The sequence below is a fragment of the Triturus cristatus genome, chromosome 9 (genome assembly GCF_964204655.1).
Source record: "Triturus cristatus chromosome 9, aTriCri1.1, whole genome shotgun sequence".
Classification (NCBI taxonomy): domain Eukaryota; kingdom Metazoa; phylum Chordata; class Amphibia; order Caudata; family Salamandridae; genus Triturus; species Triturus cristatus.
In genome coordinates, this window is record NC_140592.1 from 731,411,707 (window position 1) to 731,428,410 (window position 16,704).

A 16,704-nucleotide genomic window follows, 5' to 3' on the forward strand; every position below is an offset into this window, starting at 1 on the left:
TCTGGAGGGAAGCTACCACATTCCTAGGTTGGAAAGACAAGTTGACTGAACGGATGCCACTATGGGTTTGTGACCACCTAAGGGAAGTGGGCCAACTAAAGGGATTCCATAAATGGCAGACCACAGGGCTGAGGTCTTCTAACTTTTGTCGGCCGAGCCCCCCCATCTAAACCTTGTTACACGTCGAGCCCCCCCCCCCCCACCACCACCCGATAAAAAAGTTCTGGAAGCTGGTACTCTGCATCATTGATGGCCATTCCCTCCTGCAGAGCACAGGTTGTATAGGGCAAATAATGTGTTTAGTAAACTGAAGTTTTTGTAGTGCATGTGCTTATTCTAAAGTTCAAATAAAAAGAAAACAATTAGCACAAAAAAATTCATTGGTGCTTTATTTTTCACATAAAACACAAAATTTAGGATAGATTTGCAAAAACACTCCCAAAACACAGGTGTGGGAGTGCATGTTTTTCTCCACAGAGACAATGTGTGGATGGATTCTTGCTTCTGCCATCCTTAGGTTGTGCTCCACTTCCAGTCTTGAGCAGTGCCAGGAAACGGGAGTGCTCACAAAATGTTGTAATATATTTTTTTCAGTTTTATATAGCGCGAACATGACCCAAAGGTATTGGAGCGCTTTACAGGAGCATCTTTTACATTACACAAGCACACATTCATTTTTTGTAAGCACAGGGAGATTTAGTGATTTGCCCATAATCACAGGATGTTGAGCAGACATCAAGAATTGAACCTGGTTTCCCAGCTCTACAGTCATCAGCTCTGGCTGTTGTGCCACATCCTTGCCCCTAAACAAGATATCAGAAAAAGAAGTTCCACAAAACATGCTTTCTGACACAATTAAAAAATCCATGATTATGAGGAGTATGGCCAGGTGTTGCCATGTCAGTAGGGGGCCAGCCACAGTTTTCCAAGAAGGCCTAGGAGACATTTACATCATACACATGTGATAAGTGATTCAAGAGGATATATACATCTTTATTCGCTAGCAGCATCAAGAGTCAATTTGTTAGCATAGTTGGCTTATAAAGAAGATCGCCTTCCAAAGCTTCATAAATAGCTGCACAAGAAAACATTTAAATTTGGTCTATGAAAGAAGCGAGGACAGATGGTAGGCATACTTCACAATATTTGTTATATTAGGTTTGTGGACTCGGCTCTAGGGATTGGAACATGTTAAACAAGCACCAGTGACTTTAATCAAGGTCAAATTCCTTTTTTGTAAATCACTGGTAAATTAAGTGATTTTGCCCAGGATCACAAGATGTTGAGCCGATACCAGGACTCGAACCCAGGTCCCCAGAACCAAATTCAGCACCTATGGCATTAATGCCAAATCCGCTTCTCCTTGAAACATCCAACGTTTCCACTAGTATTGGGACGAAGGGGAAAGGAGCGAGGCTTTAAAAAAATAATACAAAAAGATCTTTACTCTTACCTGCCAGAGAATGGAATCTTCTGGAAGGATAAAACCGTTGTAAACTCCTTGCAGTGAAACGTACTTCCGACGTGGGAAGCAACATGGGGCGCAACTAGACCTGAACTTCGGGGGGGGGGGGGGGTCAAAGACTCCCAGCCAGGGCTGGCCCTAACACTGATCGCTTCAGCACATGTTGCAGCAGAAGGCCACGCTTCCGGATTTAGACGTCGCATGGATTGAGGAGAGCTCCAGTGGGCAGTCTCCCCTGTGAGCTGTCCCATTTCAATCTCTGCCCTCCCTACAAGTTTCAACAGCAGCTAGGGCCCTGGGGTCTGATTGCATTGCTGAACACTGATAATCCGTAGTCTTCCTTTGTACCTCACCACCACACAGACATGGCTGAAGAACATGGGTACTGAGGCAAGACACAACAGTAAGATATGTTATGGACACGGATTTTATCATGTGTGAATTGACTGTATCTGAATTGGTGGCGGCAGCCATATCAAAGGCCTTAAAAAAAACATACAGGACCTCCTGTCTGACCAGTTTAGACCTGCAAAGGGTAGCAGTTCGGACACACCCTGTGGGTGCAGGCGGGTCCCCAAAGTGTGGATCAGAGTTAAGAGAAATCCGGAACAAAGGCATACTCTGTTGACAAGTTGCAGTTGCAAAGACCAGAGGGACGAGGTAGCTGCTGGGCCCAGTGGTGTATTTTGACCAGAGAAGGGTGCCGCCCATAAAGGGGCTTCTGACTAAGACCTGGGGATACAATTGCCTTCACATCAGGTGTGCAACGCCCATAGGGCTCAAAGGGCTTCAGCGCCCTCACCCCCCTGGCCCCCAAACCCACCCGTAGTGTGTGTCAGCCCCTGCTGAGACAGCACACACAGACAGTTTTGGAGCTGCCAGCCGCACCCGAGTACTTCACAGGTCTTTAAAAGACCATTTACGCGTTAATGAGGCTTTGTTGTTTTTCACCCCTTCTTAGAGTCCCTGAATCTCCACTCTTCCCATTGCTGGAAGAATTGGCCCCCCTCCCACTCCCCACCACCTTCGAAATCGTTGCGCCTCTGGCCTTTAAAGACCTGTGACTCCAAACACTCTCAGCCGAGCCCCCAGCAGCAGCCCGGGCTGAGATACAGGACTGGCGCCTGAAGGCAACAATAGAAGGCGAAGTGCACGCCCCCCCCCTGGAGGGATGCTGTGCCACCCAGGGGGGCGCGCCCCACAGTTTGAAGACCTATGCCATAGGGATTGAATACCTTGGGGACATATGGAGAGGCAAACAATGAGGAGCTTCGAGGACTTGAAAGTAGAGTATCAAATGTCAGATAAGAAGTTCCTACAATATTTGCAGCTAAGACATGCACTAAAGAGACATATCCTAGATGGGGGAACAACTAGCAGAATACACTCCACTCGAGGATAGACTGCTTGAGAAAGCGTTTCTCTGGTGTACAAAAATATAATGAACAACTCCCCTGACCCCCTTGATAGCTCTCAGAGAAGCTGGGTCAAGAGACCAAGAGACGTTAGACGACGAAGGCTGGACAGAAGCGATTCAGGGTCTGAGGGAGGTAGCTGTTACGGCACGATTCCGATTGATATAGTTGCGTATACTACACAGATTGTATACCTCCAAAGTGCTCTTGCAACGGGATAGGACGCAGTAATACTGACCAATGTGCATGGGGCTGTGGGGAAACGGGCACATTGTTTCACACACTATGGGCATGCCCAAAGATACAACAGTTCTGGAAAGAAGTAATAGAGGTCATGTCTGAAGTAATAGATCAGGAAGTTACATGTGAGGCTAAATGGAATATTATCTGCGTGACGGGCGAGGAGACATGTCCCAAATACTCCAAGATATGGCTTATGACAGCGGGCATAGTAGCCAAACGCAATATAGCAAGGGAGTGGGGTGTGAGTCAAACACTGAGTGTGATGAAATGGACAGAAGATCTAGACTGGTGTTGTAACGCCGAAAAGGTGGTGTTCCAGGGGAGGAGATACGCAAAGAAATGGGACAAAATATGGGGGAAATGGATACAATACAGAGGACTCTAAATGACTTGTTAGCGAGCTGGGTAAAGAAACGAAGGAGGAGAATACACTCTGTATCATACTGGAATGTTCTTGGGATAGATTTGATGTTCTGATTTTGCACTGTATACAATACGATACATGAAGGTAATGAAAATAAAGATGTAAATGTATGGAACATAATTGTTGACTGACACACTGCCGGGTTTTGGTTACTTAACCTCTTCCATGCTCATGACGTCTCCCGGCCGTCATGAGTCACGATGGGCGTGTGCGGACGACGGCCGGGAGACGTCATGACCACGCCCGCTATCGGAATGTCAGCACTGCGTGGAATTTGCGCCGCAGCGAAGAGGCTAATAAAAAAGATTTACAACAACAACAAAAAATCCCTGGCCATGAAGTAAGGATGTGATCGCGTTCAGCTGCATCTCAATGAGAAAATGGTTCAGGTCACATAAGTGTCTACCGTTATGCTGGCAGGTCTCAACACCCTTAACCAAGGATTGAGAGGTGGATGCTTCAGCCTCAGCAAAATGACTTCATGGCCAGCACCCCTGCGGACTATCTATCTAAATACCCACCAAGCACCCAGAAAGGGGACAACCTCCCCAAGCGATGACAACGAAGACTACATTCCTCTAATCACACAGAAATCATGCCTCGAACCCATGGATCTTAAGGAGATTGCAATAATTTTCTTTGGAAGATGAATGCATAAAGAAAGCTGTGAAGGCAATGCAGCAACTTAAGTGGAAGGACCTCCAGCTGGACTCTCACCTGTGAAACCATAATGGCTCAGGCAGCTATTAAGAGTAAAGGAGAAACTAAGCACCACTGATGGAGGACTCCGTCCGCAGGGACAATGCATTGTGGTACCATAAGTATTACGGAAAAGGGTAGTGGAGCCAGGGAACCAAGGGGTTTACCAAAGCAAAGTCACGGCTGAGGTTAACATTGTCATTTCCAGGGAAGGATGAGGCAGTGGAAGAAATGGTAAAAGAATGCCACACCTATCAGCTGACCAGGGGGAGCAGGACACTCAGCCCCCATCTTGACTGAGGAAGTGTGCAGGACACCATGGACTTAGGCAGCTTCCCGGTTGTCTGACTGAGGCTGTTGCTTATGTATGAAAACTCCAAGTTCTCAACAGTCGAACTTACAACGTCGATGGCTTTTCACTAAGTACACCCTCTGCCGGAAAAAAGTTTGCCACTTTCAGACAGTTAACAGAAATCAGGACAGACAATGGGCCCCCGTTCCAAGGGGCTGAATTTAGTAAATACCAGGACCACCTGGGAATCAAACACCAGAAAATCACACAACAATTGTAATGTGGAACATTTTATGTGCACCCTCAATAAAGCACTGCATATCAAAGTGGAGCAAGGAGATGGCACAGTTTCTTGCGAGAATACTGCAACACACAACAAAGCACCCCTATGATGCTCATGTTCAGGAGGTTTGCACCCAACAGCATCCCTGACAGGGCCCAGGAGCCGCCCTGCTATGTGAGTCAAACTAAAAGGGCTTAAGACCCTCCAATACGCCCCAGAGACCAAGTACTTCAATGGGACTGCCAACCCAGGTGAAATTTCCAAACACAGTTTGAAAGGTATTCTTGGATTGCGGATGAGGTCCAAAGTACAATGGTATAACCATACAGGGGTGAGGAAAAGAGGACTCCCAATTGCATGGATCAAGATACTTCACATAAAAAAACATGAGGACACAGGTGGCCAAAGGCCAAGTGTCCCGAAAGCCCTTCCACCAGGAAGACATGCACAGTACCCTGCTGCCATCTGGAGAAGGTCTACTGACACCAGCAGACATAACCCAGAGGCAAGGGGATGCCCTGACAGAACCAGGACCCTTTGCTGGGTAAGGATAAATCACAGAAAAACCTCTGACAAGACCCTGGAGCCAAATTTACAACTTGAGACCCAGCCCATAACCAACCATTACGGGACTATGTATGCAGCACCTACTGAGGCCCTGGGAAGCAGGGGAGATGCAAAGGACCTAACTAAAGTTAGAAGGAATGTAGGGAGCTACCTCGCCCCTACTTGAATGGGCACTTACGCCGACACCCCAGAAAGTCTGGGCGTAGCTAAAGGATTCAACAAAGGGAAGCGGGCCACAGGTGGCTCACTCCCAGACATAATAAGAGGACCCTGTGTCAGTTTGTTGTGTCCTGGAATTGAGAGATCCAGCTACACTACAGTGCCTGGCACAGCCTATTAGCTTGCCCTCTTTCTACTGGACAATACCCTATGCAAGATAGCATAACCTCAATTAGCCACTGTAGTAGTGGTGCAGAAGTGATGGGTGGACTGGGGGTGGCACAGAAAGGTGTGCTGTTCCAATAAAATATAATTTTGCATAACACAACACCCCATGCAAAAACCTACACTGCAATATGATGCACTGTAATTGAAACATTTTTTGTAAGTATATAATAAATGAGTAGGTTAGTGCTGTAGGTTAGTGCAGCTTCCTGTAATAGACCACACTTGCTACACCAATAAAAGAGTTTCCACTTAATGGCAGTAAAGCAATACTATGCCATAACTATAAAGAAAAGAACACTTTTGTGCCTGATATTAAGTGCAATATTTATTTTCAGCAATCTTAAGTATAAAACATTTTAATAAAACAAGTGTGAATTAAAAAGCGGTGTCATGCAAGACACACCCAGCCAGTTACTTCTTCCCACAATAGCTCAACAATACAAAACTTTACACTGCAAATTGCATCATTTGACAGGCAAACAGGCAGGAAAGATTTAAAAAGAAAACCCCACAGAATTCAAAAGAAAAACAAAAAGTAAACATTTGACTCCCCTGTACTTTTCATCAGCATGTTGTCATCCTGTAGCAGCTGACAGGAAGTTTTTAGTTGATGCCACACAGGGCCAATATCAAAGTAATTTTGCAGTCACAAGGTGTTGCTGAAAATGTCATTGGTAGTTTTTCAGGTTTAACTTTGTTTTGTAATTCTTGCCAGATGATTCACTTAATCAGGAAGTAACACCAGTCGTCATCCTCTCATGAGACTGTCACGAGAAGTCCCACATAGATGACAGCACATCCTAATAAAAACATCAGCATCTGACTTTACAACCATGAGTGGCAGCGACATCTTTGGCTGTCCTGTTAAATGAATTTCTAAATAGGAAGTCACCCTCAGGATTGGCAGCAGGGGGGTAGCAGTGGCACTATCAGTGTGATGTTGCTTTCCTAAAAGGAAGATACTTACAAGCATGGCAATGTTAGCCTTCATGGCATGGGACATGTCGAGCAGAAAGATGTCCACAGGCGTGGCACTGGCATAAGTAATGATATGGGATTTTCCAAACAGCAAACCATCCAAAGCAGCGACAGTGACAACATCAAAAATCCTGCTGTGTAACTTTGATAAGAGGCAGTCATCAACAACAGTGGCAGCAACATCAATCACCTGATCCAGTTAAGTCACAGAAATGTGTGTAGGGCTGTACGGATGGTATGGCGTTGCAGCACTGTCGGAGCTTCGATATGTTTACGCTCAGGTCTCTAGAATTCTGAAACAGTCCTGTGCTAGTGGTGTGACTATTTGATCTGGATGATGGATGTCAAACAGGAAAGGGAGTTTCCTACACATTCACCAGCCTGCCATGAGATTTTATGTAATGGAAACAGCAGTCACAGGCAGCTATTTTTTTCTGAGTCTTTCACAATAACCTTGACTGAATTCTCCATTGAGAAGTGACCACATTAAATAATAGGACTGCGTGATTTATTTAGGTAGCAGAAATAGGTCTGGAGAACAAAACTTCCTGGTTCCCGCAGGGGAGACAGATACAAGTGAATTTGGCTTTGAAAATCAGAAAAGTTAGCAGACAGAAACCAACCACTTTCTTCTTTTGGGTACTGCACAGGTTACATATGACCATGGGGAAAGATGTACAGCCCTCGCTGTCACAAAATATTGGGGATTCACCCCTCAGCAAAACCACATGCCTCAATGCCACGCCAACCTAACGACACCTCAATTTCGCTCTGGCTCACTCACATATACATATATTTATACATTTAGGGATATCAATATTTACACACAGTTACAGTGCAAGTAAGGAACTATAGGCATATATTTATAGAAACAATCTTTCACATTACTTTAGGCTCGTTCACATGCTCACCATCAGTGCTACAGGCATTTGTCATGTCTCCATTACAGAGGAGGAGAACCTAAGTCGGGTTTCAGAGCTTTGCATGGAAGTAAAGGGTGATGGGTTACAGCTTTGTACTCAGCTGCCACACACGGCCTATAATAGTCATTGGCAGAGGTCAGGTATGCAGGAAAGATTTCTCCTGCTCATTCGTTGCTACCTAATAAAATATCATTAAAATTATCTGGTGTATCAGGACCAAAAGGACTTAGATCACTCTAAGTCTATCTTTTGTGGAAACTGGCGGTACAACCTGACTGCTTGTAATCAAGGACCTTTTTCCATCTTATTCGGGGAAGAATGAAACAGAACTGCCTCCCCTCCCTTTACAATAAAAAGTGAGGATCTTACAACAGAAAGGTAAAAACCAGCCAGGAATGGGTGGGGAAGCTAACTGTAAACATGGTGGCAGATCACTGCCACCCACAGGTGCCCTCTGGAATACGATCTCCCAGCTCATGTTCATTAAATAGAAATATATACTCTTTACACTTAAAGCTACTTTTGTTATAAAAAAAAAATGCAAAGGCTTCTGCAAGTGACAACGAAGGAGACCAAATCTCACGACGGCGTCAAACGTCAGGAGCAGATTGCATGACGCCATTTCATACAGGCTATGGCAAGCAATACAAACATGTACAGCTTGGATATTACCTAGAAAACAAATAGCAACTGTTGGCAGAGGTTTCAGGGTGAATACCGGCACTTGGCAACATAAGGAGATTTAGCAGCAGTAGAACTTCGGGGAGGAATTTTCATATAAGGGGCACAGGCTATACGGAAACAGAAGCTGACGGGCAGAGAAGAGTTCAGGACTCAGTAACAAAAAATCACAGAACTTTGGAAGAACAGATAAATGACAGTTAAGAACATGTGACACTAAGTGCTAGAAGCCGCAAAGACAAATCCATAACCCTCAAATTCCACGTGGCTAGCAGCTGTGGTCAGCAGAGAGCTTGTGATTGTGTACTAGTGTGTTACGGCAGCAGTGCTCATCTATATAATCATTACATGTTCTATCCGAGTAGTGGAGAGGGGTTGAGAATGAGTGGGGTCATATAGAATCTACACTGGTGCAAAAGAAGTGCAAATCAATTAGCACCATTTTTTGCTAATAACGTAATAGGGAACTGAACAAACTGTATTCACTCCAGTGCAAACATGGCACAACATTATTTCACAAAATGTAGGCCATGTTACCTATTAAAAAGTGAAAAAATCAATGTTCTACACTTCTCAAATGTGAAAGACAATGTGACTATGAAACAAAATCAGATTGTTCAATTTATCACTTAATAAGCAAAAATAGTGCAAAATCAATTTTTATGGGGTATTGGCCGACAGGGATTTCTTTTTTAATGTATCTATAATTCAGTAAAGTGTTTGAAGAGCAAAGCATTGTCACACATTGTTTCCCAATCACTTTCCTTAATTCTTTCCACCGTGAAAATATTTCGATAAATACAGACTGGAGAAACACGTTTGCAACCATTCCAAATTACATGAGTGGCAAAATTTGTTCAAATGGCCTAGCAGTATTGTTTTGTATGAGTGAAAAAGTTCGGTTGTATTGCCCCGGATTTATCTGAAAGATGGCATTTTCTTGAATTCCTCATTTTCTGATCATCTCCAACTCCACTGAATGCAGTAACAGTTAACCGAGCATCTTGGACTGGATGATCTGCAGGATCTGCAGGCGAATTAAGTAAAGGCTGCGCCTCATGCAGGCCACAAAAAGCCAATCCAAGTGTGAATGCAATACTAAGGTAACCAATGTTTGTCATCCTCCGACATTAAAGTTAAAACAATTAATAATTGTACAGCGCGGTCTTTTAGCCACGTTTTGTAGAAACGCAAGCACTTAAAACATGCTGTCCTTTGTAACTTTGCTATGCAACCAGAATGTTCAACTCACAATAAACGAAATCCAAACCCTAACCAGGTGGTACAGTGTATCAAACTTTTCCAGATCAACTAAATTGGCTTTGTGGAATTTCCATGATGTGGAGACCTGCAGGAATGGAATTAACAATGCTCCTTTATTGAGGCTGGCATTGGCACAAAGGCAACACTGCTGTAAACTATGTCTGAAGAAGCTTTCCTGCCCTTGGGCTACAGGAGGTCAAGGTAAGACATCTTGCACAGACCAGGGTCTATTCTGACAACATTCAACATGCCTTCCCATGTTATGTTGCGAGTCCTCACAGTGGCTATGAGGAGACAGCACTACTGAGGTCAGGGTTAGTTGCCAAGTCCCTACAGATATTGGTAATCATTTTCAAACTAGAGTTAAGCATTTAGCAAGAACTGGACTTATTTTCAAATAACTTACTGCAAGTTCAGTTTAAATAACTAGGATTGCAAATTATATAATACAGATTTCTTTTTATCCATTAGGCAGGCCCCTCTTGACAGTAAATGTAAGTTCCCTAAATTCATCATGGCTGCCATGTTGGAAGGCAGGTGGGGGAACTTTCGCAATACCCAGCTCCACCCTTCAAAAACCCTGGTATATCTGTATAAAATTACAGTGCCACCGCCAGCCTCGCTCCCCAAGAAAACCTGCGTAAACATGAAATATGCCCCATCCCCTTCCATGAGGCCCATCATGGCCTTTGAGGCCGAGCTCCGAAGATCGCGTCTGTCTCGCCCGTGGCCCACTCGGGGTCGGAAGCAGCTAGGGGACGGAAGGTGGAGGAGCCAGATGAAGACTCTCTCCGACGCTGGATGATGAGCAACACCAAGATAATGATCCAGAACACCCAATTAGCCCAAGCAGAACCCTGTAAAAAAAGCAAAGAAGGGGGTAAATAGCAGAAGAAACAAGGTGCACATATTACTAAGCTTCCCTAATCAATCCGTAATGCATCACTTTCCTGGCATCATCACATCATCATCACCCTTTGTAAACAGAAATTGTTAAGTTACCTGTAACTCCCACCTCGCATCTCAAATACTACAAATACACATATGGTGCAAAATCCTGCCATCTAGTAGTTGATCAGGACATCCCGTATATAACTCTGCAGCTGAGTAGTTGAACCAGTTCGGCCATACAGAATACTACCATAAAGTAGTTAATCCAGGCAAGTGCATACCGCATGCTCCTAACACTGAGACTCCACATGTGAAGCCTTAAAATGCTGTAGATCATACCTAAAACGCAACTTATCTCTGGTTGTGTCACACACCTGTATAGATAAAGAAGGCAGATCGATATCTTATCCTAGTAGGCGCATGGGAGGCCGGCCTCTCACGGTAGCCATGGTATACGTTCCCAATGCTGCTTAACTCTTACTTAGTGGAGTTCCTGGAGACACTGGCAAATGTGGCCTGAGGAGATATTGTTTTGACTGGAGACATTAATACGGTGTGAGAAAGCCACTGGGAGAATGAGGTCTATGAGATATATGGCGGAAATTATACCCCTCCGCAACGGCATTCTCTTTTTACTCACATTTGCACCTTACACACTCACGGATTGATTACATACTGTTACGCAGTGCCCTAGTAGCCCTGCCCAGCACCGCAGAGAGAGGATGGATCTCGGATCACACCCCGGTTATGGTACAGCTTAACCTCGGTCTGTGCAAGCTGGAGTAACTGGAAATTGCATCATCCTTACTCAGAGACCTAATCACCAATTTGAAATAGGATGGCACATACATGAGTACTTTGAATACAATGGGGGGGGTGCCCATTTCTGGGGTTTGGGACGCTTTTAAAGCTTTCCATCAGGGGCCACTTTATAGCCATAACAGTGGAACGTAGACGCCTCCACACTATAGAAGCCCAGAGACTTGAGGGAGAAATCCAAAACATGGAGGCTGAGAGACTGCGGCGGCCTTCACGACGCATTACCTGTGCACTTACAATGGTAAGAGGCCAATTATGCATGTATTGCACCAATAAGGCGGAACTATCACTACTCAATCTTAAAATCTCAGATGACAAAGTGGGCCTGCCCCATCAGCTTGTCTACTTAGGGGAAACAAGAAAAGGAATATGTTAAGAAAATTATATAATCGAAGATTTCACTAATCAAAGATGCTAGGAAAGTACACGAAATTCAAGATTTTTATGAGAATCTCTATAGAAGCCACTTTCACCATGAAGTAGGGGAGACCTTGAAAATAACTTCCACCTCTCCTAACTTATGAATGATCAAAGAGTCGCTGTGGAGCCCAATCCTCCTTCAGGACAGAGCAATCATTAAAACCCTTAAGCAGAACAAAAATGCAGGGCTGGACGGGCTCTCAGCTCAATTTTACAACAGGCGTGGTCACTCAGGCGATAGGCAAGGCAGATGTCACAGTGATACCTAAACCCAATAAAGATCCTATACACTGTGCATCCTACCGACCTATTGCATTGCTCAACATTTGCATCAAAGCTATACACAAAGATACTCGTGAACCGCCTCCATGAAGTGCTCCCCACACACTTACACTCTGACCAGAGTGGTTTCATTTGAGGAAGGCAGGCCCGCGATAACGTTTGGACGGCCATCCACCTGCACGATTTACTCTCAAGGCACACCTCTCTAAGCCCCTACGACTTTACAGGGACACAAGAGAGGGCTGTCCCTTATCACTGCTTCTCTTTGCCCTCTTTATAGAACCCCTTGTGGGTCTAATTCGACAAACACCAATGGTGATGTGGACTAAATTCGGATCTAGAGAATTTAAGATCTTCCCTTTATGCTGACGATGTGCTCTTTACGGTCGGCATCCCACACTCCTCACTATCAGCAATAGTTGCAATACTGGAGGCCTTCCATTTTTCAAACACTTCCTATATAGCTAGATTTCCCATATTTAGCACATATCCAAAAAAAAACTGATGACTTTATTTGGAAAGGCAGAGCCCCCAACACTTATGTAAGGACCCTGGTAGCGACTACATTAAAAACATGGGACAAATATGGGATCACTCCAGGCCTGACAGCCTACACTTCTCCATATACGCCAAGTCACTTTAATACAGAGCCCCCCCCCCGCACAAGCCAAGCATTCATTTCTTAAATGGAGGGAGGGTGCAAAATGATGATAGATATGTATGAGGCCACTATGCCCAAAACCTTTCAATAATGTAAACACTATTACGAGGTCCCAGATTCTGGACGTTTATGCTATGCCTAGCTTTGGCACTGCGTCCTCTCATTCAAGCAGGAGCCACTAGATCTAAAATCACCTTTGAACTCAATTTCCCCAAATGATTGGCATGCATGGTATGATTTCAACAATATACCAGCTTCTTCTAGCCCAGGAGACCCCATAAACTTGGTGGCACAATACAGAGTGGGAGCAAGCACTGGGAATGCCAGGAGAACCTAAGAGGTAGGATAAACTGCACAGAGACACTCACTCCTCCTCCGCATCCATTCACGGTCAGAATATACATTATGACCTGTGGTTGGGATGGCAATAAACCTCACATAGACTACAACGCATGTACCATAACACCTTTTCAAGGTGCTGGAGAGGATGTGGCACGCTCAATGATGCACTACATATATGGTGGGGCTGCCTAAAGATTCAACCCTTCAGAAGCGATGTTGCATCACTAATCCAGAGGGTCTGACCTTCCCTATCCCTGCCAATAAGGAAATGATGCCTCTCCTAACTAGGTTGATGAAGGATGAGTGGCACATGTGCCTACAGTGTTATGGGGTGGCAAAACTCACAATAGCACAGAAATCCTGACTTCCCGCCACTCATACAATGACACCAATTACTCTGGACAATACAAGCTATGGAATGTCTGATGAGCAACATTCAGGGATAACACAGAGCTTTTGAACTTGGATGGACACCAGTGGTTAAGAGCTTAAGCGAGGGGACTACTGGCTTGGTGGTCCAGCTGTGCTGGAGAGGTACTGCACAGCAACACACTGACTCTGTAGTTGTTACGTACTAACCCTGCAATGAAGTGACTCAGTGTACGATACTTTGAGATTATTGGGCCTTCTAGGTAGAAGTGTGCAGACTCCATGCCTTTCTACAGTTGGGGTCAGCAGAAGGCGGCGAGGTAAGAGGAGGCGAGAACAATTAGACAAAGCAAACACAAGGACATGATGGACGGAGTGCTGAAACTTTTCAAACACTCACCCCCAGCTCACTTTGCCACCCCAGTTCAGACACAGCTATATGCAAATCAGTCTTGACCATGTGCCTCATGGGATCAGTCCAGCCCGAACTGCCTAGCCATGTCTTCCCTGGACTGGAAACAAGCATCCTGGGACCGGTTTCGGGCTAACAGCCCTCTTCAGCCAGGCTAGGTAGAATCTAGTGGCAAAGTGAGCAAGGGACCCACGTCTGGGCATACCCTACCAACTTGGGCGGCTGATGAGGGCTGTTAGCCCGAAACCGGTTCCAGGATGCTTGTTTCCGGTCCAGGGAAGACATGGCTTGGCAGTTCGGGCTGGACTGTTCCCACGAGGCACAGGGTCAAGACTGATTTGCATATAGCTGTGTCTGAACTGGGGTGGCAAAGTGAGCTAAAGAATGATGATGGATTCAAACCAGATCTGTGACTGGGGGTGAGTGTTTGAAAAGTTTCAACACTCTGTCCATCATCTCTTTGTGTTTGCTTTGAGAATAATTAGACATCCTACAGCAAGAATCACTTGGCCCATCCAAGACTGAAGGACTACTTAACCACAAGCACACTAAATATAGCAATCTGGGACATCCCCACCTTCTATTTCCATCGATTCTGATACTGTGGGATTGCACATGTTCTTCAAAATACCAATAAAACGTTTGAAATATATATATATTTTTTTTAAAAGACTGACCCGGAATACAGCCCATGCTATAATAAGATGTCATGGTGTACAAGCGGCCATCCTCCTTCCTCCACATAGTATTAAGTTGTCCAAACTTACATGTCTATAGGAGGCAGACTATTACACGTCTACAGACATAATAGAATATGAAATCCCAACCTCATCAAAGTTAGAGTTTAAGGGGAAAATTAATGATATCCCTAAGAGGGTCCGTAAATGTTCGAAGATGACATTACTCCTAGCCAAACTGAGTGCAGCCCTGAATTAAATGTGGTTTCCAATCCCCCAGAGGACAGACTGGGTACAAGATATTGAATTCTGTAGGGAGAAAGCAGATAACTATGCCATTCTGCAACATTCTTGCTTACATACGGGGCCTACTTCTCCTACACTTGAGTTACGCTACAGATCCAGGATTATCTAATCGCACAACTATAGAAAAAGAGAGTAGAGGGGAGATGACAGACAGAAAACGGAATCTGATATTTGTATATTGATGGATTATAGCTATCTTAACTGGTGGAACGTGTATACCCATTGTGACTGAAATCCCCATGATATTTAATTGAGATATCCCACTGACATCCACAAAAAAAGATATGTATGGACTAAACCGTATTGTGCTTTTGCTGCCTTGAAAGTGTTGGTTTGGTGAGTTTAAGTGTGTTGCCAATAATACTGTTCAACCTTATATGCATATGTACTAGTAATGTAATGATGAAAAATGAAAACAAGTTTTGAGGCCCCGAAAATCTCTACTGGAGCAAACGTTTTGCTATTTTTAGACGGACTGGCAAAGTTTGATCTGTTAAAACTCCACAAATCCGTATCCCTCCAAAAATGGTATGCAAGTAATTATATCAATTAACAAAAACACATTTTAGAAAGCATTTCAAGGCGCTTAAGCGAATCACTGACAAATCATGAGTATAGCTTCAAAAACAAAATCTGTGGTGAGTGCCATAAGTGGATCTATGCTCAAGTCTAAGACAAGAAATAACATGCCAGTCTCTAACAAGTATCTTGTAAGTTTAGCCGAGAGATGTTGAAGCAAAAATGTTATTGCACCTGCCCATACCTCGCTCTCATCATTTTAAAGCACATTTACATGCTGCATGTGATCTTCTTGAAGAAGAGTTCTGTAACTGAAAAGGCGTTGAAGATTGATAATAGGAATAATTGAGATTCATGTTTGAAAACAAAAAGGTACTTTGTGTTTTGGACAGGTAACGAAAGTAAAAGGCTGAAAATCGACAAAACATGTTTTAGATCAGAAGAGACAGTTTTAACTCAGAGTTCTTGTCGCCATAAAAAAAGAGAAAAAAGTAGAGATGGTCTTTGAGTAAATGTTGATTACCAGTTGGGAGCCAACCATTTGAATGTATGAGGTGGTCTAGTAAGAGAGGCAAGCTTTTTAGGTCTTTCTAGACACCATTTGATTGTCTGCAAGAACTCTGGTGAATAACAAACAGAGAATATATGGATAGGGGTGCATATGGCCCGAGACCTCTTCTCTCCTACAGCAGCAGTAACAGCTGTAACAACAGCAGAGACTAAAGCAGCAACCACTGCTGCCACCATGGTAGGGACCAGCTCAGTGACCACAGTTATAACCATGGTAGTGATCATATTAGTGGCCACAGTTGCCACCATGTCGGGTAGAACAGCTGTAACCACAGCAGGTTTGATGGCAGAAACCAGAGCTAAAACCACAGCAATAACAGCCTCTATTACAACAAGGACAAAAGCGGTGAGCACAGCTGCATCCTCAGCAGGAGCAACAGCACCAACAATAACTTTTACCAGAGAAGAAACCACGGCAACAGGAACCCCAGCAGCAGTTATAATAACTGTGGCCACCACCAGCAGCAAAGTATTAGCAAGCAGAGGAGGGGCTACTTCAGTGATAACAGCTGCTATCACAGCTGTAACCACAGGAGGGACCACAGTTGCCACTAAAGAAGAGATAACAGTGGCAACACCTTCCATCACAGTACCGTCAATAGCAGTAACCGCAGCACTGACTACAGCTTTTCTCACAGCAGGGACCACAGGTGCTACCATGGCAGGAACAACAAAAGACAGGTAATGATAGCAGGAGTGACCAGTTATGAAAACAAACTACAGCTGATTCCAGAGCATGGACAACAGCAGTGATAGCAATTGCCACAACAGTAGTGACCAGAGCAGCGATAACATCAAGGACTACTGCAGTAACAA

The 16,704-nt window shown here is 44.5% G+C and overlaps 1 protein-coding gene across 1 annotated transcript in view; it reads right to left on the bottom strand.

The window, feature by feature from the left end:
- Nucleotides 1-6,073: 6,073 nt before the first annotated feature.
- TMEM179B (transmembrane protein 179B) overlaps nucleotides 6,074-16,704 on the bottom strand; it is an 85,174-nt gene continuing 74,543 nt past the window's right edge. Inside the window, exon 5 of the mRNA XM_085625953.1 lies at nucleotides 6,074-10,477. Coding sequence (XP_085482079.1) covers nucleotides 10,301-10,477 — 177 coding nt within the window. The 3' untranslated portion in view covers nucleotides 6,074-10,300. The remainder of the gene's footprint in view (nucleotides 10,478-16,704) is intronic.